Raw genomic sequence first — 26,791 nt, forward strand, 5'->3', positions numbered from 1 at the left:
AGATTTGGAAAAAAAACTGGGGTATTGATTTTCCCCTTTGAGTTACATGTGAAAAAGATTGTAGACAGGAGACAGATTGAATAAAGCCCATTTGAGCTTAAAAACATTGGACGTTTCCTGGCTGAATTGGGTCTGTTGGCATGTATGTACTACCACTGCCTCTTCCTTCTGCCCACAATGGTCTATTATATTGCCACAGCCTCTCTTGCCAGTCCTGTATTGTTGGTTTGTTGCCCCTGCACCCCTTTCCACTTCCATCCATAGTCTGTTGTGCTGCCACTGCCCTTCCTGCCTGCCCAGTGTGGTCAAATTGTTGCCTCTGCACCCTCCTACCTGCCTTCAATTTTCAGAGTCTGTGCCCCTGGCCTCTGCCTCTCAACAGTATCCTCATGAGCAACTAGATTGCTAACATTCTATATTTTTTACAAAAGTGTGGAACGCCTGGCATCATCTTGATGTAATCAAAACTGTAATTCCTAGAGCATTTCCTTTAGAATTTACATATATGAGAGGGTCTTATTTGCATCAAAATGATCGTTAGTGCTCTAAAAAACTAAAATGATGACATATTTTCTGAGTTTTCAAATTGCGACAAAGCACTTTTAAATTATTTGTTATCTTTATGTTTTTTTATCCAGTTGACCACTTGATTAAATGTTGCACTTAGGGGAGAGGATGTGGTGTTACTTCCAGAGCTGCAGACTTTGCGACTGGGGAACCAGGTTGGAGTTTCTGCTTCAGCTCGACATTCTGTGATTCTGGTCAAATCACTTAATCTCATGTCTACAACCAAAATGAATTTGTTCTTGTGTGATGTAACCAATGCTCATGTAAAGCACTCCAATACTTGACAAGTCTGCACTATATAAACCTGCAAAACTGCAAAAACACAAAAAATAAAAAGTGTTTTGCACACTTCTGTCATTGGGCTACATCTGGGTGATACTTGTGCTGCATTTGGGCTCTTTTGTCTCTGGTGGCCATCTTGGGAGATTTGTTATGAAGTTTCCTAATTTCCTCATTTACTGCAGTCTCCTCAGTAGGAAATGCTTTCAGTTTTTTACTTTGATTCCATCAAGAAGGTATTCAGATATGTCACACATTTGCCATAAATTCTGAATGTTAGCACTCTAGTTGCTCATTAGATCACTGTAGTAAAGCTACTGCTCACCACGGAAGTCTGCTGCTGGTATTAAAAGTGCATGTTGTGTAAATGTTGTCATATTTTAACACCGGCAGTGGTGGCTCAAATCAGGTTTTGGTCTCTATTATTACAGGGAAGCAGTGGCTTGACAGAAGCATTCAAAGCCTGTAAGGTGCGGAGAACAAGCACAGGAAACAAAGCGTGACGTCTGTAGGACTGAAATGGTCTGGGAATTGGCTCAGTACACAGAGCTTGTCACCTCTGGGAATGAATGTGCTCAAGGTAGTAGCTCAGTTTTTAGAGCTTGTGACCTTTAGGAATGGATGGTTTCTGGGCTTGCACTGTACTCAAAACTGTTACTCCAAGAAACCATTGGCCTTAAGAACTAGCACAGGTTACAAAGCCTGCCCCTTCTCATATTGGAAAGCTCAGGGAACAAGTAGGGGGGTTTATAGAGCTTATCTTCTGTAGGACTGAGATGCTTAAGGTTTTGGCACAGCGATTCTGAGTTTCTCGATGCTAGGTCTTGTTTTTTTGTTGTTGTTTTTTTTAACAGTTATATTGACATTTTAAAGCTTTACATAAGTTTTGACATGTGCACCAAAACCAAATTACTGTCATTTCTCCTATTAATAGCATTTAGGACAACACGCCCCCTGCCATAGACTGCCAACGATTATTATGGAATATGTGACGTCACAACGCGATCAAAATGATTGCGGAACGTTACATTGCAGTTTTTACAACGACTTGCGCTGGAGGGCGCTGGACTTAGGAATAGTATGATTTACTATTCCAACACCAGTCTACGTACAGTAGGGACGGTGTTGGACTAGTAAATCATACTATTCCTTAGGTTAGAGTGCCATCCAGTGCTAGTCGTTGTAACGACTTGCTTTGTAATACCCGCGATGTAAAGGCATTGCGATGCAATTCCCCCCGTGGTAATGGATGTTTCCCATTATTATGCCATAAAAAACTGTTAACTACCTCCCCTCCCACCTCACCCCTCCTCCGTGTCGTGTGCTGAATCCAAGAATAATAAGAGGGCTCTATACCAATTCACATGGTCTTTTGAGGTCACGTAGTATTCCCCATCTGTTACTCTTCACACTTACTTAATGGACACTAGGCGGCTCGGCATCGGCCTCTCTGCTACCTGAGGTGCTCGACATGTCCACCTTTATCTCTGCAATCATTTGGGACTATGCCTGTAGGTCATCCTCGATTTTATTAATCCCTTCTTACAAACTTCATTCAAACCCTCTCCGCTGTGGCCCATTCGTGCATATCTCTCATCCAGCTTTCACTCTGTGGGGGTCTAAGACAGGGCCATGCTATAGCAATTCGCCTTTTTGCTAGCACGAGTCCCAGCATAAGAAACCGTCTACTTCTTTCTCTTGGGTGAGGGTAGTAAACCTAACAGTATCTGACAGCCTTCCCAAGTATCGTCCATCCCGTGGCTCTTTGAAGACATGTCAGCAAGTCGCAGCAGTAGGTGCGAAACATCTGACAGGCCGAGACCGTATGTAGGAAGTCTGCTGCACTCTCTTTGCATCTTGGGCATTCATCAGCACGAGCGGGATATATTAAAGGGATGGTGCGAGGGCAGAGATACATCTGGTGGACCATATTATATTGAAGGAGTTTAAAGCGTGCATTGAAGCTCACTGTTCGCGGCCCCTCATGTATTTTCTCCCATTCCCTGAGGCTCCTCCAAGAACCAGGGCCATTTTTCTTTTATCGGAAGCTTCCCTCCCAGCAGTTCTTCCCTTATGGCTTTATAAAGGTGCAATATCAGTCTTCTGCCCTGTGCCATGTATAGCATCACTTTCAGCGTGTTAGTCTTAGGATGTTCGTTGGGGAATGTTGGCCAGATCTCTATCGCCACACTCGAGATTTTTTCGTACTGTAGGAATTGACCTGTCCCCAAGTTAAAGGCAACCTCTGCTTCTGCATGTGTGATGAATCTTCCCTCTACATACAAGTCACCTAGCGTATCGCAGCCCTCCTCCTTCTGCCGTCTCACCGACATAGAGACAGCTATACAGGCGAAAGGACGCAAAGTTCACACGGGCATATGCTGTGCAAAATGTGCCCGTCGTACCACACGTCACACAACAGTGTCCCATACCGTGGCCACATGACGCACGATATATGGGCAGGGGTGTGGAATTTAATAAAATATCTACTTGTCCATGGGGCAGGTTGCTTCATTTAGCTACTTGTATTCTAACAAAATTCACTTGTCCCTTTGGTTCCATGTAGTGCAGCGACACATTATGGCAGCAATCTCATTATATAGGAGCTCTGATATAACCTTTCTGATTATGCCAGGGCTCATACCATAGTAGTGTTTGAATACTTGCAATCCCCTTATGTTGCCACGTTTCCGCAGATCTACATACTGGGCTGAAGGTAGTGGTAAGCAATAGTTCCAGGGTTAGAATGTCATTTTGAGTCTGTGCAAACCTAACATGCATGTTGTAAGCGTTTTCAACACCTCTTCTGTAATCTTTTCCCATACTGAGCAATGTTATAAATTTACTCCCGACAATAGCAGACGTAAACCTTCTTCCAGAGCTCGGAAAAAAGTGGTTGGAGGGGAAAGTGAACTTGCAAACACTCAGATTTTCGCGTGAGCAAATCTACACATGTATATGTGCTCAACCTAAAATGCAGCTCACAAATATTTTCAAGGAGTACTATTTCTTGTCCTACTACTGTAAATTCTTTGGAATTCACGAAAGCCGTATAGCTGCACCTAAGGCAAGGACATATACTATGGGTGCACTTTTGGGACTTTCTTTAATAATTGGGCACCCTAATGTGGTCTGGCGTTGACTGCAACCTTTTGTGTTTATTAAAATTCTGTCTCTCTCTTTCTCTGTATCGGCTGGCTTCACTGAGTGACAGCATTCTGTTCTTTCACAAGGAGCAAATCGGCACACAAAGTAGTTTTGTTCAGTGCCAGTAACTACTGTGGCAGTGTGTGCTTTCTGACACCAAAAAACACTTTTTTTTTTTTTTTTTTTTTGAAACCTTTATTACAGAAGTCAAAAGAGATACAAAAATGGGCCTACAACCTTCGGGCCGGCCGCTAGCAAACAATAAGAGCATAGAATACAAATGGGAAACACACGCTGCAGCGTGAGAGAGATCACAGGAGTTGGAAAGAAAAAACGTTGGCGGCCACACCGTCCGGACCCCCCAGATGGCGGTTCCATTTTTATGTAAGAAATAACAAACAAATCCACAAGGCAGCAAGAAGTCGAAGCAGCAGTATGAGCTCCCCTGGGGAGGACCCTACCGATCCACAGGAAAAGCGGGGGGGGGACAGGCCGGAGCGGAGACAAAGTGGACTCAGTACCCAGAACCCAGGAGACAAGGAGACTAGGGAGACGGGGCCAGTGCCAGATCAGGCGTCAGCGGCGGGGTACAAATTCCGCCACGGTAGGAGTTCCAGGGGCCCCACACTTTCACCCATTTCCCAGGCTTACCTCTCGCGACATACACCACTTTTTCCCGAAACATACACCAATCCATGTTGTCCTTCCATGCCGAGACTGTTGGCGACCTCTGGGAGCCCCACAATTGCGCTATGTCACGCTTGGCTACCATATAGCCCAGAGTCACCCACCACGTCTGCGGCACTGAGTAATCAGTCGGCTCCCACACATTTAGCAGACACCTCCTCGCCTCAGGAAGCAGCGGCACATGTGTGACCGCCTGCAACACCGCATGCACACCACGCCAGAATCGCGCCACCTCCGGACATTCCCACAAAATATGGACGAAGGTCCCTAATGAACCACACCCACGCTTACACAACCCATCCACGGAATATCCCATACGCATCAGACCCGGCCCCGTAACATAGACCCTATGGAGTATTTTGAGCTGGACGAAGCGAAGGCGGGCCGGTATGGCCACCTCTTTCGGGGAGGCCACCGCAGACACCCAGTCCTCGTCGTCCAGCTCCAATCCATCGGCGACCCACGCCTCACGAAGGCTAGTCAACAGTCCCGAGCGATCAATGATGAGCTTTTTGTAAATCAAGGAAATCGTGCCATCCGGCACATGCCCATCTAGCACTCTATCTTCCAGAGGGGAGTACTCCGGGATGGAGGCAACATCCGGGAATACGGAGACCAGCGCGTGACGGACCTGTAGATATCGAAAGTACTCCCTGTCCTGCAACTGGAATTCCGTCTGCAGCACATCGAACGTTTTGAATCCCCCCCTCGTCCAGAGATCGCCCACCCTGCTGATGCCTATAATGTCCAACTTCTCAAAGCCCTTCGAGGTCCACAGGGAGCCCAGCCGCTCAGAGGCATACAGTGGCGTCGCCCGGGTCAATCGATCCTTCCACCCCATCGCCAAGTTTGCCGCGTGCCACACCCGTACCATGACCCGCGTAGGGCCCGTCAGACGCGCGTCGAGCGATCGAGAATAAAGCGCCCGATTAAAGTCACCACCCGGCAGTAATAGCTTATCCATCTCAAAGGCCGGGTTTAAAGCGGGCCCGTAAAGGCCGTGGTTTATCGCGGCCAGCTGGGAGGCCCAGTAGTACCGTTTGATGTCTGGGAGGGCGAACCCCCGTCATACCACGGGAGTGTCAGCTTCGCAAGGGCGATACGCGGCCTCCCATCCCAGAATAGGTGGCGCTGCAGACTCTCCACCTCGCGAAAGTAGCGCGCCGGGACAACGTCCATCGTGTTCTGTAAAGCATATAGGAAACGTGGCAGCGACATCATCTTAAACAATGCCGCACGGCCAAGCGATGAGAGCGGCAAGCGCCTCCAACGCGCCACGTCCTCCTTCAGGCGCTGGAGGGGGGGGGAGCAAATTTTGTTTATATCGGGCCTCAGCGTCCAGGGTAATAAAGATACCCAGGTACTTAAATCCCTGCGGAGCGACCTGGATAGGGCAGCCCCGCGGTAGGATAGGAGTCTCCCCGGAGAGGACATGCACACAGGATTTAGCCCAGTTGATGACTAGGCCAGAATTGCGGCCAAAGGAATGCAAAACATCCACTAATACAATCAGTGATTTACACGGGGAAGCAAGGTATAAAAGGATATCATCTGCGTAAAGGGATACGCGATCCTCATACTCAGGGGTCCAACGGAGACCACGAATGGAAGGATCCCACCGCAGCCACTCCGCCAGGGGCTCCAAGGCAAGCGCGAAGAGGAGCGGCGACAGCGGGCAGCCCTGCCGCGTACCCCTGCCCAGCTCAAACGGAGCCGAAACTCTACCGTTCACCACCACCTGCGCCAGAGGTCCGGAGTATAACAGTTTCACCCAACCAATGAATCCCGGGCCAAAACCAAACTTCGCCAGCATCGCCCAAATATATGGCCACTCAAGCGTGTCGAACGCCATAGTGGCGTCCAAGGACGCCAAAATGGCCGGCTCTCGTATGAACGGGACCCGCGCGAGCACCCCATGCAAACGCCGCAGATTAAGCGCGGTGTTGCGATGAGGGATAAAGCCGGACTGGTCCTGGTGAATCAGATCGCACACCACGCTAACCAGCCGATTAGCCAGCACCTTGGCGAGAATTTTGGGCTCCGCATTCAACAGAGAAATGGGCCTGTAAGACGTGACCCGATCCCGCGGCCTCCCCTCCTTATGAATAACCACGATAGTGGCCAGACGCTGGTCCAGCGGGAGGGAACCCGCCGAACGGGCCGCGAGGAACATAGCACGGAGATGTGGCGCCAGCGTATCCGGTCGCAGCTTGTACAATTCGATGGGAAGGCCATTAGGACCCATGGCCTTGCCGGAAGCGACTGAGCGTATGGTGAGGGCAATCTCCTCAGATGTAGGGGCGGCGTCCAACGACACTTTATCCTCTTCCGAAAGGGAAGGCAGCGCAATGTCCCTGAGCAGAGCATGGGAATCCTCTTCCGAGCGGGAAGATACCGGGGAATACACCCCGCGGAAATATTCTGCGAAGCAATCAACAATTTCAACCCGGATCAGTGACACACACACCATCCAATTTCTCAATCGACGGGACAACTCGACTCGCTCTCTCCTTTTTATCCAGCCACGCAATCAATTTACCAGCCTTATCACCCACATCATACAGTCTCCCCTGCTGCTCTCTACTGAGGCCCCTGGCTGCCTCCGTGACGAGGGCCTTATAGTCCGCCTGCTTGAGTCGGAGAGCATGTAATTTGTCATCCGTCACCCCACATTCCAGATCACCCTCCAACTCAGTTATCTCAGTTTCAATACGGGTCACCTCCTCCCGCCCGCGCCTTCGGGAATGGGAAATAAGGGACAGGGCCTCCCCCCGGATTACCGTCTTAAACGCCTCCCACAGAGAGACCGCAGACGATACAGACCCCACATTATCTTCAAAATACCGCTCAAGAGATTTAACCAAATCTGCGCGAATTGTGGGGTCACGCAGGTACCAGGGATTGACCGGGACCACCCTCCCCTCCCCCCTCGGGACAATGTCGAAGTGCAGCAGGAGCGGGGAGTGGTCCGAAACACCCCGCGCCAAATGTCGTACCTCCCCAACCCTCCCCGCCTGTGCCGCTGGCATCAGAACATAATCAAGCCTTGAAAGACTGCCATGAGCAAAAAACACTTTTTGCTTTTGTCAATGTTGGTTATAATGGCGAGGGCCCTCCAGCTCTCATACCAATAAGGTTTTAAAGAAGCAGTGCCAAAACAAGTCACACAAAACTAAAAAGCTGACCACCAATTTCAGACCTACTGGCTTTGCCAATGCTTGTTTATGTTTGTTTCCCACATTCCTATTCAAACTTGTTACACTGATTTTCCATTATGAATATTTTTGGGAACTACTAGCATTGATCAACACATGTTACTAAATGATGCTGCAAAGAAATGGTACTTGAAATTTTACAGTAGTAAAGCAAAATGTTTTTTTCCTGCTTTCATTTTTTATGATTTTTTTTTTAATAAAGCAATGATTCATCATTCTTGCTTTCAACCTTCTGCAAATATTTGCATCAAACCAGAGAGCATTCTGAGAGCATTATACATAGGCTCATACTGCTAACCTTTAAAAATGTGTGTATACAATTTTATACTGGAACCACTGTTAGTAGTGCAATCAGAGCTTTCAACATTTACTTAGAGCGCTCACCCTAGTAATAAAGACTTTCAAGTAATGAACCATGAATACAAGTGTGAACAGCATTAACATATGGACAAAAATATTAACGTAACAGCAGACAGTGCTCTTCCCTGATCCATAATGTGGTACTGCAAACTGGCAGCCAAATGGTTTGTGCTGCAGGGGGTTGTTGCCCTTGAGCCCTAAAAATATGTCCTGGGCGTCGAGCTATAGGAATTCCACATCCCTGTATGAGGTTGAGGGGTGGGCACCCCGCCCAAGCATTGTTATCTCTAGCAGTGGGCGGTTCTCATGTGTGCCCGCCAACGGGCATCGTTCCCAATTGTCATTATTGTCCAGCCAATGTATTGCGTGTTGTAGTTGGGAAGCCATATAGTAGAATTCCAAGCAAGGCACCTCCAACCCCCCCTTAGCCCATGTTCTTTGCAGTGTTGTTAGTTTCACTCTTTTACATCGATTGCCCCATAAGAGGCCCGACACTATGGCATCTAATGTTTTGCATTAATGTCATGGTACCATATATATAGAGTGTTGTTGTGTGTAGAGGCAACGAGGTAGGATGATCATTTTCACCAGTGCTATTCGACCCATTAAGGAGAGCGGTCGTTCACGCCAAATCGTACGGAACCTTTACTTCCCTCGATCACTCTCCCAATATTTAAATCTAAGTAAACTGGGGCTGTATTTGCCAGTCTTATCCCCAAATAACATGTTCCCTCTCCTACCCATGGCAACCCTACCTGTGGCAACTCCCTATGCGTCACGTTGGCTAGTCATCCAATGGGGATCAGATTAGATTTCCCGAGGATTATATGGAGATCCGAGACCTCTTCAAACCGGCGCTACTCCTCGAGGCGGACAGATGCTGGGTCTTGTTGCCAGAGTGGACTGGCAAAGATGATTGATTTGTTTCCTTGAAAGACTTTAGGAGCACATGATAATTGCCACTAGAAGTGGGTGGTCCATGCAACTGACACAAATATAGAGAGCATTTTCACTTTTGTAATTATAGGTTCCAGGAACTGGGGTAGAGATGCAGAGGCTGTGGCTTCTATGCTTAAGTGATTGGTATTTGCACAGAAACACAGTCCATGACATCTAGATCAGAATGTCTCAATGAGGCACGGTCGTTCAATTACCGCCTACAGTACTAAGATATGAGGAAATTGACAACCCAGGCACTTTTGTTATCCATACACAGGTTGTCAGTGTATGTGTTATTTGATGGCTCAATAGTTTCATTGGCTATTGGATTTCAATTTCTAGACGATTGACTGGTGGGTTTACCTGTCTTGCAAGAGTTGGTGTCGTTTTGTAGTTGACAATTTGAAACAGAACCTTAAATTTTAGGCTACATGTGGGATTTGTCCTACTTGGTATATACCAAGCCAATGTCACGGCTAATCTATGGTATTACCAGCTATTTCAGATGTATAGTGATGTGTACGAATTTATTAATTGATCTTGGACTTGACAAGTTGGTACCCACATCATTGATTTTTCTCTGTAGTGGTCACCTTACCAGCAAAGAAAGCTGCCCATGTCATCGTGAAGGAACAAGGAGTCTGAAGTTGTCTCACCCTGACATGTAGCACCACATAAAAACACAGTGAAGTAGCCACACAGAGAACAACCAATCAGAAGCACCTCTACATACTACTACACACCATATGTTACAGAACTCACACGCTAATGCATGTGAGGGCTTCAACATATATAGTGCATCCTGTAAATCTTATCACCGGTGGAAACGGGTGTCTATAGAAGGAACTTTTCAGTGATCATCTGGGCGATCATGAACCAAGATGGAAAAGGTTAATGAGAAAGCTAGATCTGAATAGAATGTGAAGCGTGACGAACACGTTTAGGATGCCAAGAGTTTCAATTGTAATGAAGGGAGTGTTGATGTCCTGACATGAAGGGACCAAAAATGTGACGGCACAAAAGGGGGCTACATTGCAAGGTGCTTGGAGCACAATGCCGTTAGGTGAATTCATGTCTCGGCTAGGACACAGTGAGAATGTTACCAGTCCTCCATAATGCCATACCAGTGTCTGAGACCAAACTCAGTTTGAAGCACAGCATTTTGCAATTTTTGAAACTGCTTGTAAAGACATAGAGAACTGCTAAATTAAACCAGATCCCCAGTAATTGGGATCAGTCATGAGCAACAAGGCGTAGCACGTTTTGGAGTTGCATAAATGAAAGTCCTAAAAAATGTTGCTACCCATCTGTTCTCCCTCTCAGGTAGACAAGTTAGGTGCAGCAAAGATTGCCTTCACATCTGGTGCCATGGTTAAAACAGTACACTTCAACCCAGGTGGCCTCTACCCGTTTAATGTTTATGCCATCTGGCCTGAGGAAGGCTTCTGCCATTTTCAAGCACCTTGTAAATCAAGTGATTTCATGCCTAAAAGAGTTGTGTGGTTCACCTGGACAACTTGTTTTACTTTCAATGTAGGCCAAGCTATAGCGGTCACCAATGCATCTCAGCGCTTTATCATTAAATTAAACTCTTTGAAGCTAAGGATGATTGTTTTGTGTTTGCATTGGATATTTTATATTTTTGTGTCTCTTGCAGGATATTACCTTGGAAGGTCAACTATTGACTGTGAAGAAGTAGCTCCCATGTCTTCTCTTTTGATGAAGCATGCAAAGAGATGTGGCTAGATTTAGATACATCTTCACTATTGCACTACTTAATTGTTCAGGAGTGAAAGATTCCATCATTCAGGACATGGTCTCAATACAGTGGGTATATTCACAATAAAGAGTTATCATATTAAATGGGCATTTATACTCAACTGTTCGTTTGCCACTGGGTAACTCTTATGGTGATAATTGGAAGGTTCTGTTGAGCAAGCTGTTATTCAACCAGGGAGAAAGCAATGACTAACTAAATGGGTTGCATGAGTTTCAAAATGTGGAGGCTATCATTATAACTTGATTACGTTTTTGTTTTACCAGCCCTGAAATAGAGGCACCATATGTTACCGAAGAAGAGAAGGAGAGGCTTCTGGGATTGTACCAGTATTTGCACAGTCGAGCCCACAGTTCTTCACATCCGTTAAAGAACATCTACTACACAGGGCCCAGTGAAAATCTCTTGGCATGGGTAAGGATGAATCCTTCTGCTGTGGAGCAAGCAGTTCCATCTATTGTTAAAGCATGCTAGTAATTCTTTATATGGTCAGAGAAACCTAGATTTTTAAAGCAGTTAAGGATTGCCTAAAATATTTAAACTTTAACAATAAGGAACTCGTCCAGCAAATAGTGCTGAGGTACTACAGTCCTGAGGAAACATGCTTGTGCTGAACAGCAGGGATGCAAAACGTTTTCTTAAATTCGTTTTATTGCAGTGTATTTGAACAACAATATATCAAAATACAATGTCAACGCATCTTCTTTCGTACCTTGGTTTTACATTTAGTTTTGCATTAGGTAGTGAATGATAAGTCCACTTAGTGGGGAAACAGTGTTTGCTCATTCCCCTCTCCTCCATTCCCCCAAATCTTCCTCCATTTCTTCAGGCAACCTCTACTCGAATACATTGTGTGTTCTGCTTGCCAACACCAATCAAGATCCTTTTCTCAATTCCTGCAATGTTACACTTTGCCACTACTGCAGCCAGTGCCAGCCACAGCTTTGTGTATTTAGGCCAAACCTGCTGTATCCCAAGCACAGACCAAACTAAACACCACACCTTTGTCAGCTCATGTATGCCTTACACCTGTTTGCCTTTGAGTTAGCATCAATTACACAAAGCTCCCATCGCTCTCTGGATAAAACTTCAGTAGAGAGAAAGAACTACTCTCCAATATTAAGTTGCTGCTCACAACGGTGGCTCCTGGAACCCAATCAAACAGCAGGTCCCTACTACAGCACACTGGATAATTCTCATGAGTGCAGAAATATTAGCTCTTCCATCCACTCACCTACTAGATCAGGCTGCCACACCCAGAGCTTTCTCCTCAGGCCTCCTCAATCAATCAATCAAAGCATTTATATAGCGCACTACTCATCCAGAGGGTCTCAAGGCGCTTGGGGAGGGGGGTCCGCTACTGCTCGAACAGCCAGGTCTTGAGTTGCTTCCTGAAGGCGAGGTGGTCCTGGGTCAGGCGGAGGTGAGTCGGGAGGGAGTTCCATGTCTTGGCGGCGAGGTAGGAGAAGGGTCGTCCCCCTGTGGTGGCTCTTCGGATGCGGGGGACGGTGGCGAGGGCGTGGCCGGTCGATCGAAGCTGGCGTTTGGGAGGGTAGAAGTTGAGGCGGCTGTTGAGGTATCCTGGTCCTTGGTTGTGTAGGGCTTTGTGTGCGTGGGTGAGGAGTCGGAAGGTGATTCTTTTGTTGACCGGGAGCCAGTGCAGGTCTCTCAGGTGTCCGGAGATGTGGCTGCGGCGGGGGATGTCCAGGATGAGTCGTGCTGAGGCGTTCTGGATCCGCTGAAGTCTTTTCTGGAGTTTGGCGGTGGTGCCGGCGTAGAGGGAGTTGCCGTAGTCCAGACGGCTGATGACGAGGGCCTGGGTGACCGTCTTCCTGGTCCTCTACGCCCCATAATAGTCCTCTACTTAGTACCTTTTTGCATTTTGTCCTTCGCTGGACGTTGCACTGTTTTGCTGTATGGGCTTGTCGATGATTAAATCTATTAAAAGAAATAGCATTCCGCTTTGTCATATTTGTCTTAAAGTGTGCATCGAACCGCTCAGAATCATCAGAGGATAGTTATCCGACCCTTTAGAACAAATGTGAAAAGACAAGAATATTGAGCAAGCTGAATCTTCTCTGTGGGTTTCCCCAGTTGGCATAGGCAAGGAAAACCTGGTGATGATTTACATATCTGCAAAGATTTGTGCTCTGTGAACAAAAACGTTCATATGGATTGCCATTGATTAGCTAAAATTAAAGATTTAAGTGGGTATCATCTAAGTATTTCCCAACCACTGAGGGATGGCATTACCATCAGATGGAGTGCATCCTGGAGTTATGGTCACTTACATGATTGTACCATCAGATGGGGGCATCTAGATATGTGAGATTGCCATTTCGGCTGGTATCTGCATCCTCTTATGTTCTAGGAATGGATTTACAACTTGGTCCAAAGGGTTCTATGCGCAACAGCATTCCAGGATATTTTAATATTTGTGGCCAATGATTCTCAGCACTACATGGAATTAGAGAAAATGCTAGCTATATATGGAGCGAGAAATTACTGTTGAAAGACAAGTGCACCTTTCACTCTACTGAAGTGCAGTCTTTGTATTACTTGTTAATGCGTGGAGGAGTGGAACCCAGAACTCATCTATTGAAGGCCATCATGCATGGAATCTCTCCAGGAATAAAGACCAGCTCCAGTCGTTTTTGGAAGTTTGCTAAAAACAAGTTCATGCTTTGGTATTCAGGCCTCACAGAATCATTGAAGAAATTGTTATATAAAGGGGCTGTGTAGAGTCGGCGAGAAGAGTAACATATTGATCATGCGAAAGATGATTGCGGAGGCACCTGCGTTGAAGCCTTGTGTTTTGAAAGAACCTGTGTAACCTTAGTTAATGTGAGCTCTTGGGTTTAGGACAGGAGCAGGTGCAAATACAGAAAGAACATGGAGACCTTTTGTAAATAAAGATTACATGAAAGCCATTATTCCGCCATTGAAAGAAAAGCCTTAGTTTCTATGTGAGCCATAGGTTGTTTTGATGTTTGTGTGATATGCGGATCAGGTGTCTGTATGCTGTTGCAGATGTACTTGAGTGCAGACCAAAGCATGATGAATTGATTGTACAAAAAAAAAAGGTTGATTTATTTGTTTGTGGCATCCATTTTTCAGACACTTTAGTCAGCGTTTGCTACCCAATGCTGTCAGTGGCGGCTGGTAACATTTGAAAGTGGTGAGGCGTAAAAGCTCGGGAAGAGTGCCCTGAGGCGAGAGAGCAACCCTGAGAAAACTCTTTTTTTAGAGTGGGCAAATGGTGCACTTTCAAGCAAACATGAGAAAGCAAGAAGGTCAACAATGCACTTCTGAGTTTCAACTCCTCCACAGCTCCTCTCTCATCCACCTCAGACTCTGCTCTCCCCCAGCCGCTCTCTTCCCCCACCTAAAAGCCTCCACTCTCCTTCCAGTCTCTCTCTCTCTCCATCTTCAAGTCTCAACCTCTCTCTCTCTCTTCCACCTCCAAGGCTCCGCTCCCTCTCAGTCTCTTCCCTCTCCACCCTCAAGCCTCTGCTCTCCCTCAGTCTGTCTCCCTCCTTCCAAGCCTCCGGTCTCCCCCAGCCTCCCCCGCCTTCTCCTCCAAGTCTCCAATAGATGAGCCAGCCAACGCCAAATGTAGACTTTTCAACATTTCAAAGGCACCCACAAGTGCCATCGAAAGCGTGACAACCCCACAGTGATTTCAGTTCTCAGAGCCTACACACCCAACCAATCCAACTCTTCTTGCCAAACACTGAGCAACCTCGTCTGGTCCCACTCCAGGCAGACCAGCCTGTAGTCGTCTGATATTGCAAAGTGACAATCTTCTTTCAAATAATTTCTCAAGTGAGAGGCTATGAATGGTTCATTCATCTGATGGAATCATAGAGAGTAAATATTCAGAATCTCCCTGGTCCTCATCTTATCTTATCCAGTCAACAGGTATCAGACGTAAGGTCACTGCAAGCATCTACAAAAGTTCTCCCTTTGTATTCATACAATCACCATGATACGAAAGCCCACGTTTTTCTAGAATGGCGTCCTGCCTCCTTCACGGTATCATTACATGTGGGTCGATACTGTGAAGGAGGAGAATGCCCTCCTGTCTCATTTTAAAAAATTGCCAAATGAGAGCTTCTTTGGCAGGTTGAGCAGCTTGACGTGGTGGAACTGCTCCTGTCTGCTTATCTGAGTCAGAGAAAGACATTCTAAGTTTTCCAAAAATAGATTTCCAAAGTGGAAGGTGTACCCACACCAAAATCGAAAACACAAATGAGACACATAGGATGGATTCTTAATTTTTCAAGTAATGGCAATGTATGAACCAATCATAATGTGCTTCATGGGTGTGTCGTTGCTATCCGGTACCTCTCACGAGGGGCTTGCGAGTGTCTCGCAGGACCTTAAAAAACATCATTGTATGTTTTTAATGGTGCAATACATAATACATTTTTGTTAGTTTCACAAAATCTCTAGTGTCATACTTAATTCAAAATTGTAGTAAAACGCTATTATCAACAAAATTTAAAATATACTATCTCACAAGCCATTTGTAAGCGACAAATGGGAATTACAGCCCCCTCAGACTCCATGCAAGGGGTTGTGTGCTTGACTCACTCGCGGGAGTTACTCATGAATACAAAAATTAAATAAATGTAATATACATGTTTAAATAACAATCTTAGTATACATTAGTATTATACACCAAGTCAAAACAAAAATGACAATGTTATGCACTATAAGGCTGCGTGGCCTAACAAGATGGCTGTGTAAACATGCTCCGATTGTGCTCCCACCCCACTGAATACATCCTGCAGCATCCTGAAGAGACTGGTGGCCTGATTAGCTGTTAGCTGTAGATGCCATGGGATCGAATACTATAAGCCAGGTGACAGATGATTGACCCTTTGAACGGCGATCCTGCATGCAAATATGGAGAAACAAGAAAGAACGCAGTGGAGAGGACCCAGCCTGGCCCTGACATGGTGTGACCTGACCTGCTGGGCTGCAAAAGAGGATCAGGAAAGTATGGACTGGGGTGCCTGCCTCAAGCTGGTCTGTGGAGAGGGGTAGCGTGACCTGTGCATGGAAGGTCGCTGAGTGCTTGACCTGTCTTTTGAAGAGGCAGTTGAGCTCCTGGTCAGAGGGAGGACCTCTGCAGCCTGTAGGCCCTAGGTGCCGGCCCTGCACCTGGCCTGAACAGGGGAGCCTCCGGGACCTGAGGTAATGAGCCCCTGTTGTGAACCTTGGCCTGAGAGAATGCCTGGGCGGGCCCTGCTGCACAGATGCCCAAGTGAGCTCAGCCCCCGTCTGCGGCAAACAAGTGAGCTGCGTGGGGTTTGGCTGTGGTCTCGTGGACCTCGGCCTGCTCCTCAGTGGGGCCAGCCTGGGGTGGGAGCTGCCAGCTCCTGGCTTGTAAAACCATCGCCATATGGAAAAGAGACAGGCCCTCGGGTCGGGGGATCGCCCCACAGGCCCACACGTGAGAAGCTGTCGGGGCCTCCCGTAGGGCTCAGAGTGACTGGGCGGGCCCTTGTGACATACAATAGAAGAAACAGAAGGACAGAATATAAGCAGGCGCGGCCGGCATGACTGGAGAGGGTAGGGGGGGAAGTTAATTTATTTTTAATCAATAATAAAAGAACTTACCAGCCATCTTCTCCGGTCCCGTGTCGCATCACGTCTGCTGCTCTGCAACATGGTGGAAGTAACTTCTCCCCGCTCTTTTCTTTTGCCCATTAGGAGGAGACTGGGGGGCCGGGCGGCTGAACCTTCTTTACTTTCCTGGTATTTGATAGGGCATGGGGCGACTTTGCGCAAAACGCATCACCGCCCGAGCAGGAGCCTATCTTCAAACTCCTGCTCTACACAGGGCATGCGCAGCAAACCTAATGGTTTGTGAATGTGAGTGAGGGGCTTTGCTCCTCTCTCACATGCGCAGACCATCTTTTTAACTCCTGCTCGTCTCTGCCTGCGTGCGCTGTGCGTGACATGCGCACAGCGCACTTTCACCGGCAATGAAGCGCACAGGCGGCCCGGAAATGTAAACAGACGAATTGTAAGCTGTCAATTCGTCTGTTTACATTCCATCCTGTTCACTGGCCGATTCTTTTGTGGGGCGCTGCCCCAACGCCCCTAATGGACCAGCCGCCACTGAATGCTGTGGTGCAATTCACTGAATTGATTATAAACGAAGTAGCCATCTTGGAATGGTAAAAAACGTAATACAGTACATGTACTACTATTCCATGAAGTCTGCTATGTTTATAAATATCTAAAAATTATATATCTAGCTATACACCTTTGCATTGGTTTCTAAAATTTATTATGTTGTATTTTTGTGCTCCGTAAATTATTTTTACCTACTGTAACATGAATTTAATATTGCAATATTTCCCTTTATCCAGAGTTGGGTCTTCATCTGAATGTTGCTTCTCTACACAACACTTTGGCCGCTCATCTGTATAGGGAGAAATTATGTATATCATTTTGGTACATGGACCTTCATTTTTCTAAGTTCATAAAAAACTTCTGGCACGTATCCCAGCTCTACTATACCTCATTTATTAACTTTTCTTACTTTTGTAAGAATTCAAGTGGGGAAACTAGGAAGGATTCCAACACAAAACATTTATTTCCCTCGTTTTTGCTGGACCACTCTATTCTCACTGTCATTGTAGACCTCAAGTTCTTTCTGTGGTTGAATATAGCCATTCACTCAAAAAGAAAGGGGTTTACTTCATGGAGCAAAAATTGCTAATGTTCAAATTGCATATGAAAAACATGTATTTATTCTCATATTACGAAAGTGCAAAACAGTTTTTTGACACAAAAACATTAAAAGCTCAGCTTTATATTAATTGTTTTCATCAGTTTCAAACAGCTATACATAGTTTCACTTTCCAGAGCATAATTTGTTTTAAATTGCACCTCTTCTATTTCCTTTGATTATCACCACGTTTAGTGTCTTCTATTCGAGTCCTTGCACTCAGTTATAGCCATTAGATCACAAATATTTTCACAGCCAACCAGTCATTCTATTCATATGTAGGGCAAGAGATCACAGTTGATGGCACAGCCAGCCAACATGCGTTTTGTGGAATCGTCCGCGTTTACAGATCTGAGTAAGGGCAAAATAAAGAATGACTATGGATGTAATCTCTTTGGCATAAATATCTAGCTACATTACCTGCGAGAACAACACCTTCTCTAACATATGTATCTCTCAAAGCATGCTATGAGTCTTTACAAATTATAAACAAATTCTATTAGCATCATTTTGCTACACCAACATCAAAATGTTGTTTGTTTGTAGTTAATCCAATAGTCCAAAAATATATATGTGTGTGTGTGTGTGTGTCTGTGTACTACAATTTGTAAAATTACAAAGTTAATACTAATAATTGTTTGTGTTTGGTTCAAATTAGTGTTCTAAACATGGCCAATATCAAACCCTCAGCTCCCCACTTCACTTCCTTCCCCCTTGTAGTTATCTTACCCTCTCACGCCAGAGATTCCATACGTCTACTGAAACAATATATGATTTACTATGGGAAGAAAACTACCTTTTGGTTAGCACGGATGTTAAAAATCTATATAAAGTTATTGAACGTTAACATGGATTGTTGGTAGTACTTCTCTTCAAAACCAGCCAGCTATAGGTAGTATATAGATATGCTTTTACAGGTGACAGAATTTATTTTACAAAACATTTTTTCTCTTTCGAAAATAAATATTTCATCAGAAATGCAGTACCGTGATGGGGACCAAGTTTACATATAATGTAGATATATATTTATGCCAACCATGTTACATGCATAGTCATTATTTATTTTCGTTCTTTCTGTGATTGCTTGTCGTTCAGCTAAATGAGTGCGGTTCTTTCCCGTTTCCTATCCCTCCTGCAAGAGGTGAGGCGGTCCATTCTAAGCTTTCCATACCTGGAGTCTTGCTGATTTCCATTTTTGGGTGTGGATGAAAGTAAAGGGATTGGTTCAATACTGGAGTAAGTCTGGTAAGTTAGGGGAACAAATTAGGGTAGGTCAAAAAGGGGAAGAAGATGGATGGAAGGAAGCAGCGGGTATTCATCACATTCTTCAGTCCACCTGTGAGTCTCTGTGTGTACCATTGAGTGGCTCCCAGCGGCTTGAATCCAATCAGGCTACTTATCTTGAAGTAACACAGACTTCAAGTAGATCTGCATCTCGTTACTTCGGGCTCCTTCAAGTGTAGTTGGAGGAGTTTTGTTTGATGGCCGTCACATGTGCCACTTGTGAGAACTTTCTTGTGCGAATTATGGGACTCTTACTTCTTTCAGGTCCAAAACCAGGTACCTCCTGCCATCTACCACTCCTGATAGTTTAACTGGGAAAATATTCTCACTAGTCCCCTTCGACCACAAAGTCTTTTCATACAGGTTTAGGTTATTTTCTCCTTGCCTTTGTGGCTCAAAAAGCACTGGGGAAGAGTTTTATGAGACTGTGTTACAGTTGTGTTTTTTCCCTTTGCCTTTCCTCTAGTATTACATCTCTCAAATCTTAATTTTGCAAACATGATTGTATTGTTCGAAGTCCTCTCAGATGAGGATACTTTTTAAGTCTACAGCTGAAAACACTGTTGAGTTCCTTCTGTGAGTGCCTTGTTGGGAACACCCAAAGCTTCCTCCACCTAGGTCACCAAAATGCTTGTCCGGTCCTCACCTCCAGGTTCCTCTGGGACATCAAGTGTCCTCACTTTCCAAGCTCTGTGGGAGTTCTCCATCGGTTCTAACTATCTTCCTGTATAACTTGGGAGATTCAGAACATTTACTATTACTTCCTCGCTTTGTAAATATCAGTATCACTTTCTTTGATTCAGTGGGGATTTCAGTGAGTATTCCTCAAGCTGTGGGACTCTTAAGCAGGATCACTAAAGAAAGTCTCTTGCATGGGATGGAATTCATCATTCAACATCAATGTAGTCTTGTCAGTGCGCTGGAGCATTTCAACCATTATCACATACAGGTGCTCTTCGTGGCTTAAATAGCCGTTCTCTTTTTCTAGACTTGCGTGAATTGTAGGCCATATGGTTAAGGATCATACAAATTATCTTTCACAGTTTCGTTACATCCAGCCTTTTGGCTCAGTGACCCATGCCGGGGCATTATGATAAGTCGAAATTTGAATTGCTTTCAGAACAGCTCTGCTACGATCCTTTGCTGAGCTTCAAAAAGAGTAAATTGTGTATCGTAAATTGCACGCCTTGTATTAATTTTACTACTACAGTGATGATCATAATGCACTGGCATAGGCTTCTGACCCAAATGACTTGATAAAAATTAACTATAGAACTACATGGTTCATAATCCAAAGCAAGACTAGAAATAAAGCTGTGAAGTGCACCTGTGATGCATTTGCTGGCCTGATGGTGTGCATATCCCATTCTGTTGTTTTTGTATTTCCCATTGTGACTTCCTGGGGCAAAATGTGGCTGCGCACCAGGAAAGGTGATGCCATGCAGAGAGGCTGCTATTAAACTGGTACTCACATTATTTTGTGAAATGTTTCAATTTGAACGGCTTTCACACATGGCTTTGATAGATATATTTGAAGAGCTCTAATAAACGTTAAATACTTATCAGGAATTGCACTACATATATTTGTTGTACTACAATGACCATAATGCATTGGTGTGGCTTTCTAAGCCAGAAGACTGGATGTAAAGAAGTTGTGAAAGGAACAGTATTAGTACACGGTCCTTCATCTGAAGCCAGACCAGATTGTGACACTTATAGGAATATACAAATGAAATATTAATTTATATGGTTCTCCCCCTAGTAGTTTCTTTCTCAGACATAACTGTATATTCCGACTCTTACTAGATAGGTAGCTTTTAGAGCTAGATTTCTGCATTTGCTCTGTACACAGTGTATTTGCCAGAGGCAAGGATCTGCCTCTCCCCTTCTCACTACCATGCTAAATTAATGAGTCAATTTAGAATCCATTTATAAACTTTCTCTTCTTTACATGATCCCATTGGTCTCATGACCCAGGATGATCTTTTATGTTATTATTTGTGATCTATATGAGATGCTTCTTAGAGCAAAATCGAAATGGCAAGAAAAATGTTGAGTTTCAAAATATTACTAAAGCCTACTTTGTGGATCTGATAAGCTCTTATGAACCTTAAAGTCTTGCAACATTGGTTATAAATTAGAAGGAACTCAATTGATCTAATTTTATAGAAGTCTGGATGAGCCGCTAATAAGTGGTACGGCCATATCCTTTTATCTAAAACTGTCCAGTAGCCAAGATTCGGCTTCAAGTTCAATCTGGAGCACAGTTTTCTAATTTGTGAATTACAGGGTTGGGCAAAGATGGACTGTACCCTATACTCAGAGTGTACTACAGACATAATTATTGATTCCTCATTTCCACTGGGTTTGTAACCTCTTGCACAGGGATGTTTCTGACATTAGATTATTGGAGCACTGATTATCTCCTCAATGCAAACTTCAAATCTGCACATAATCTCTGTGTGAGATCTTAGTGAAGGTGTTACCGACCATTTGATGAAGATAATGACAACTCCAACTACTTACAATTGTCCAACCTTCTTTTTTTTTTTATTATTATTTTTTTTTATTTGAAACCGTTTATTACAGGTCTTAAAAGTATACAAGTATGGGCCCACAACCTTCCGGCCGGCCGCTAGCAATGGTAGGAACATACGACATACATTCATGGAACACGTGGTATTACATGAGGAGCATTTCTCAGTAGATAACAATGTCAAAAACCACATCATCCAGGCCCCATTATGCGGTTTCATTTTAAATTAAGAACAACAAAAATTAAAACCACACCCACAAGGCAACCCACAATCAAAAATAGCAGCACGTGCTCCCCAAGAGGGGGGATCCCAACTATACACAGAAGTGTGAAGAGGGGGAAGAGAGCAAAGCGAGGACTGGGGGGAACCCAATGCCCGGCAGCGGGGGAATGAGTCGGCTAAGGGGATGGGGCTGGCGAGGGATCAGGCAGCAGCGGTGGCGCGCAGATACCCCCTCGGTAGGCGTTCCAGGGGCCCCATACTTTCACCCATGTCCCAGGCTTACCCCTCGCCACATACACCACTTTTTCGCGAAACATGCACCAGTCCATGTGTTCTTTCCAGGCCGAGACCGTCGGGGGCCTCTGGGATCCCCACAGTTGAGCAATATCACGCTTGGCTACCATATATCCCAGAGTCACCCACCACGTCTGCGGCGCTGAGTAATCAGTCGGTTCCCACACATTCAACAGGCATCTCCTCGCTTCAGGCAACAGCGCCACATGCGTAACCAGACGCAGCACCTCATGTACACCACGCCAGAACCCCTCTACCTCCGGGCACTCCCACAAAATATGCATAAAGGTCCCCAAAGCACCACACCCACGCTTACATAACCCATCTCCGGCATAGCCCATACGCAGAAGCTTTGGCCCCGTCATGTAGACCCGGTGGAGTATCTTGAGCTGGACGAAGCGGAGGCGAGCCGGTATGGCCACCTCCTTCGGGGAGGCCACCGCGGAGGTCCAGTCCTCGTCGTCCAACTCCAGCCCGTCGGCAACCCAAGCCGCACGAAGGGCAGTCAACAGGCCCGAGCGGTCGTTTATCAGCTTTTTGTATATAAGTGAGATCGTGCTGTCCGGGACGTGCCCATCCAGCACTCTATCTTCCAGGGGGGAATATTCCGGGATGGAGGCAACGTCCGTGAAGACGGAGCCCAGCGCATGACGGACCTGCAAATACCGGAAGTATTCACTGCCCTGCAACTGGAATTCCGTCTGCAGCATATCGAACGTTTTAAATCCTCCCCTCGTCCAAAGATCCCCCACTTTACTGATACTTATTATGTCCCACCTCTCGAAGCCCTTAGAGGTCCACAGGGAACCCAACCGCTCAGACGCGTATAACGGTGACGCCCGGGTCAAACGGTCCTTCCACCCCATAGCTGCATTGGCCGCGTGCCAGACTTGCACCATGACACGCGTGGGGCCCGTCAGACGAGCGTCGGGCGCGCTAGAGTAGAGCGCTCGATTGTAATCGCCACCTGGCAGGAGCATCTTGTCCATTTCAAATGCCGGGTTTAAGGCGAGCCCGTAGAGGCCATGGTTAATGGCAGCGAGCTGGGAGGCCCAATAGTACCGTTTAATATCCGGGAGGGCAATCCCCCCGTCAAACCATGGGAGCGTCAGCTTAGCGAGAGCAATACGCGGCCTCCCGTCCCAGAACAGGCGGCGCTGCAGACTCTCCACCTCACGGAAGTAGCGCGCCGGGACCAAGTCCATAGTGTTCTGCAGAGCGTACAGAAAACGCGGCAGAGACATCATTTTGAACAGTGCCGCCCGGCCGAGCGGCGAAAGCGGCAGGCGCCGCCAGCGTGCGACATCTACCCGCAAACGCTGGAGGGGGGGAAGCAGATTACGTTCATACCGGGCCTCCGGGTCCAGAGTAATGAAGACACCCAGGTACCGAAATCCCAGCGGGGCGATCTGGATCGGACAGCCCCGCGGGAGAATAGGAGCCTCCCCAGAGAGAACATACACACACGATTTAGCCCAATTGATGACGAGACCGGAGTTACGACCAAACGAGTGTAAAACATCAACTAGGACTATAAGTGATTTGCGTGGGGAGGCTAGGTACAGAAGGATGTCATCAGCGTATAGGGATACGCGATCCTCATACTCGGGGGTCCAACGGAGACCACGGATGGAAGGCTCCCACCGCAGCCACTCCGCCAGGGGCTCCAAGGCAAGCGCGAAAAGAAGCGGCGACAGGGGACAGCCCTGCCGCGTGCCCCGGCCCAGCTCAAACGGGGCCGATACTCTTCCGTTCACGACCACCTGTGCCAATGGGCCCGCATACAACAATTTGACCCAACTGATGAATCCTGGGCCAAACCCGAACTTAGCAAGCATCGCCCAGATGTATGGCCACTCAAGCGTGTCAAACGCCATGGTGGCGTCTAAGGATGCCAAAATGGCCGGTTCCTGTATGAATGGGACGCGCGCAAGCACCCCATGCAAACGCCGCAGATTAAGGGCTGTATTGCGATGGGGAATGAAGCCAGACTGGTCCTGATGAACCAGATCTCCCACCACACCGACCAGCCGATTGGCGAGTACCTTAGCGAGAATTTTGGGCTCCGCATTCAGTAGTGAGATAGGCCGATAAGAAGTAACCCGATCCCGAGGTCTCCCTTCCTTGTGAATCACCACGATTGTAGCCAGACGCTGGTCAAGCGGGAGGGAGCCCAACGAGTGGGCCGCGAGGAACATTGCGCGGAGGTGAGGCGCCAATGTATCCGGTCGCAGCTTATACAGCTCGATAGGGATACCATTCGGGCCCATGGCCTTGCCAGAAGCGACCGAGCGTATGGCGAGGGCGATTTCGTCGGAGGTGGGAGCGGCGTCCAGCGACACCCTGTCCTCCCCGGACAGGGAAGGCAGCGCGATATCTCTGAGCAGGGCACGGGAATCCTCTTCCGAGCAAGAAGAGACCGGGGAATACACCTCGCGGAAATACTCCGCGAAGCAGGAGACAATTTCTTCTGGCTCAGTTACACACACACCATTCGTTTTCTCAATCAGCGGGACCACACGATTCGCTCTTTCCTTTTTATCCAACCACGCTATCAGTTTACCAGCCTTATCACCCACATCATACAGCCGCCCCTGTTGCTCTCTACTAAGGCCCCTGGCCGCCTCCGTAACGAGGGCCCTATAAGCCGCCTGCTTGAGCTGGAGGACATGTAGTGCAGCGTCCGTCACCCCATCTTCTAGATTACCCTCCAGCTCCGCTATTTCAGCCTCCACCCGGGTCACCTCCTCCCGCTCACGCCTCCGGGCGTGGGAAATAAGGGATAGGGCCTCCCCTCTAAGTACCGTTTTGAAGGCCTCCCACAGGGAGATAGCTGAAGGCACTGACCCCACGTTCTCCTCAAAATAGCGCTGGAGGGATTTAATCAAGTCAGCGCGAATGGTGGGGTCGCGCAGGTACCAGGAATTGATTGGGACCACCCTGCTCTCAGCCCTCGGAAAGACATCAACATGCAACAATAGCGGGGAGTGGTCCGAGATACCCCGTGCCAAATGGCGCACCTCCCCCACCCTCCCGACATGGGCCGCCGGGACAAGGACATAATCAAGCCGTGAGAGACTACCATGGGCCCCCGAGTGGAAAGTGTATTGCAACTGCGTGGGATGTTTTAAACGCCAGCAGTCCACCAATCCCAGTGTATCCAAGAAGCCGGATAGCCACGCCTGTGCCCGGGGGAGGTCCCTAGGGGGGTGACGATCCACAGTCCCAGAAACCACCGCGTTGAAATCCCCCCCCACCACCAGAAGCCCCCCCGGAAGGCCAAGGAGGAGGCGCCCCAGATCTGCAAAGGTGGTTGACTGCAACCCCGGTGGGACGTACACTGACACAAAGACAACCACTTTGCCCTCCATTCTCCCCACCAAGACAGTGTAACGTCCCCTGTCATCGTGGAGCACCTCATCAATTTCTAACGGGAGCGAGTTCTTTACCATGATACCCACACCCCTCGAGCCCGACGTGAAGCCCGAGTGGGCCACGAGGCGGTAGCCACGCCGATTCATGGCGCAGAAGGAATTGCCAATAAGGTGTGTCTCCTGCAGGAAGACCACATCAGGCGAGAGTCGCTTCAGATACTGTAGGACCACACCTCGTTTGATCCTGTCCCCCAGTCCATTGACGTTCCAAGACAACAAAGTCAATTCCCTACCCCCCATCATACACAAAAACCATCATTCGTCCCCCCGAGAGCACAGTAGAGCCTACACAAAAAAAGGGTTGCCTTGTGATAATAACAAACAACGCCCCATCCCTGCCCACCCACCCCAACAAAACTCCCCCCTCCCTGCACCCCTGCATGAGCCCAGACAGCCCCCCCAAAGTGCAGTGTGCCTGTCGCCCCATAGATAGTTAAACTAACTAGACCCCCAGAGGAGGAGGGAGAACCCCCAAGAGACCCCACACAACCTCCATAGGAGGGGAACTTAAGCAATCCGACGTATAGTCAAAAGTGGCATCATTTTTGTCCCGAGCGAGGCCTAATATTAGTCCCTCAGTCTTGATCCGGCGAGCCCTCTCCCCCGGCCGCTCCCCCCCCACCACCCCGATCCCGATCTCCAGACAGAGTATCCAGCCAGTCCCCGGCCGCTTCGGGACGATCAAAAAAGTGTGTGCGACCTTCCACCTCCACTCGCAGCTTAGCTGGGAAGAGCATGGCGTACTTGAGATTTAGGTCCCGACGACGGCGCTTGACACCAAGGAAGCTCAGTCTCTGCTTCTGGACCGCAGGGGTGAAATCAGGATAAAAATTAATGTCCATATTATCAAGTCTAATCGGTCCCTGTAGTCTGGAGGATTGCAGGATAGCGTCTCTGTCCCGAAAATTAAAAATCCGGGCGATGAGAGGTCTCGGAGCGGCTCCGACCTTAGGCCTTCCCCCGGGAACCCTGTGGGCCCTCTCCACAGCAAAGAATTTACTCAGCCCCCGTGGCTGGAGATGAGTAACGATCAGGTCTTTTTTACCTTTGCCCGATCGCCATCTTGTTTCGTGGCCATGGTCCCAGTCTCCCGATCGCACCAGCCACGTCGTGAAGGGCGGGCAAGCCGGTCCACGGGCTCCGGGGGGGTGCCGCCCCAGATCTGCGGGGCGGATCACAGCCGGCGGGCAGGCAGGGTCCCCCAGCGAGGCCACACCAACACACAAAGCCCCGTGACCCAACCTCGCATAGACAGCAAGGAGGGTACGAAAGCGAAAGTGAAAGTGCGGGTTCCGCGAGCC

The 26,791-nt window shown here is 47.4% G+C and overlaps 1 protein-coding gene across 1 annotated transcript in view; it reads left to right on the forward strand.

The window, feature by feature from the left end:
• MON1A (MON1 vesicular trafficking associated A) overlaps positions 1–26,791 on the forward strand; it is a 105,339-nt gene that overhangs the window by 69,845 nt on the left and 8,703 nt on the right. The window contains exon 5 of the mRNA XM_085625064.1: positions 11,238–11,385. Within this exon, the coding sequence (XP_085481190.1) occupies positions 11,238–11,385 (148 nt within the window). The remainder of the gene's footprint in view (positions 1–11,237; positions 11,386–26,791) is intronic.

This window comes from Triturus cristatus, chromosome 9 (genome assembly GCF_964204655.1).
Source record: "Triturus cristatus chromosome 9, aTriCri1.1, whole genome shotgun sequence".
Lineage (NCBI taxonomy): Eukaryota > Metazoa > Chordata > Amphibia > Caudata > Salamandridae > Triturus > Triturus cristatus.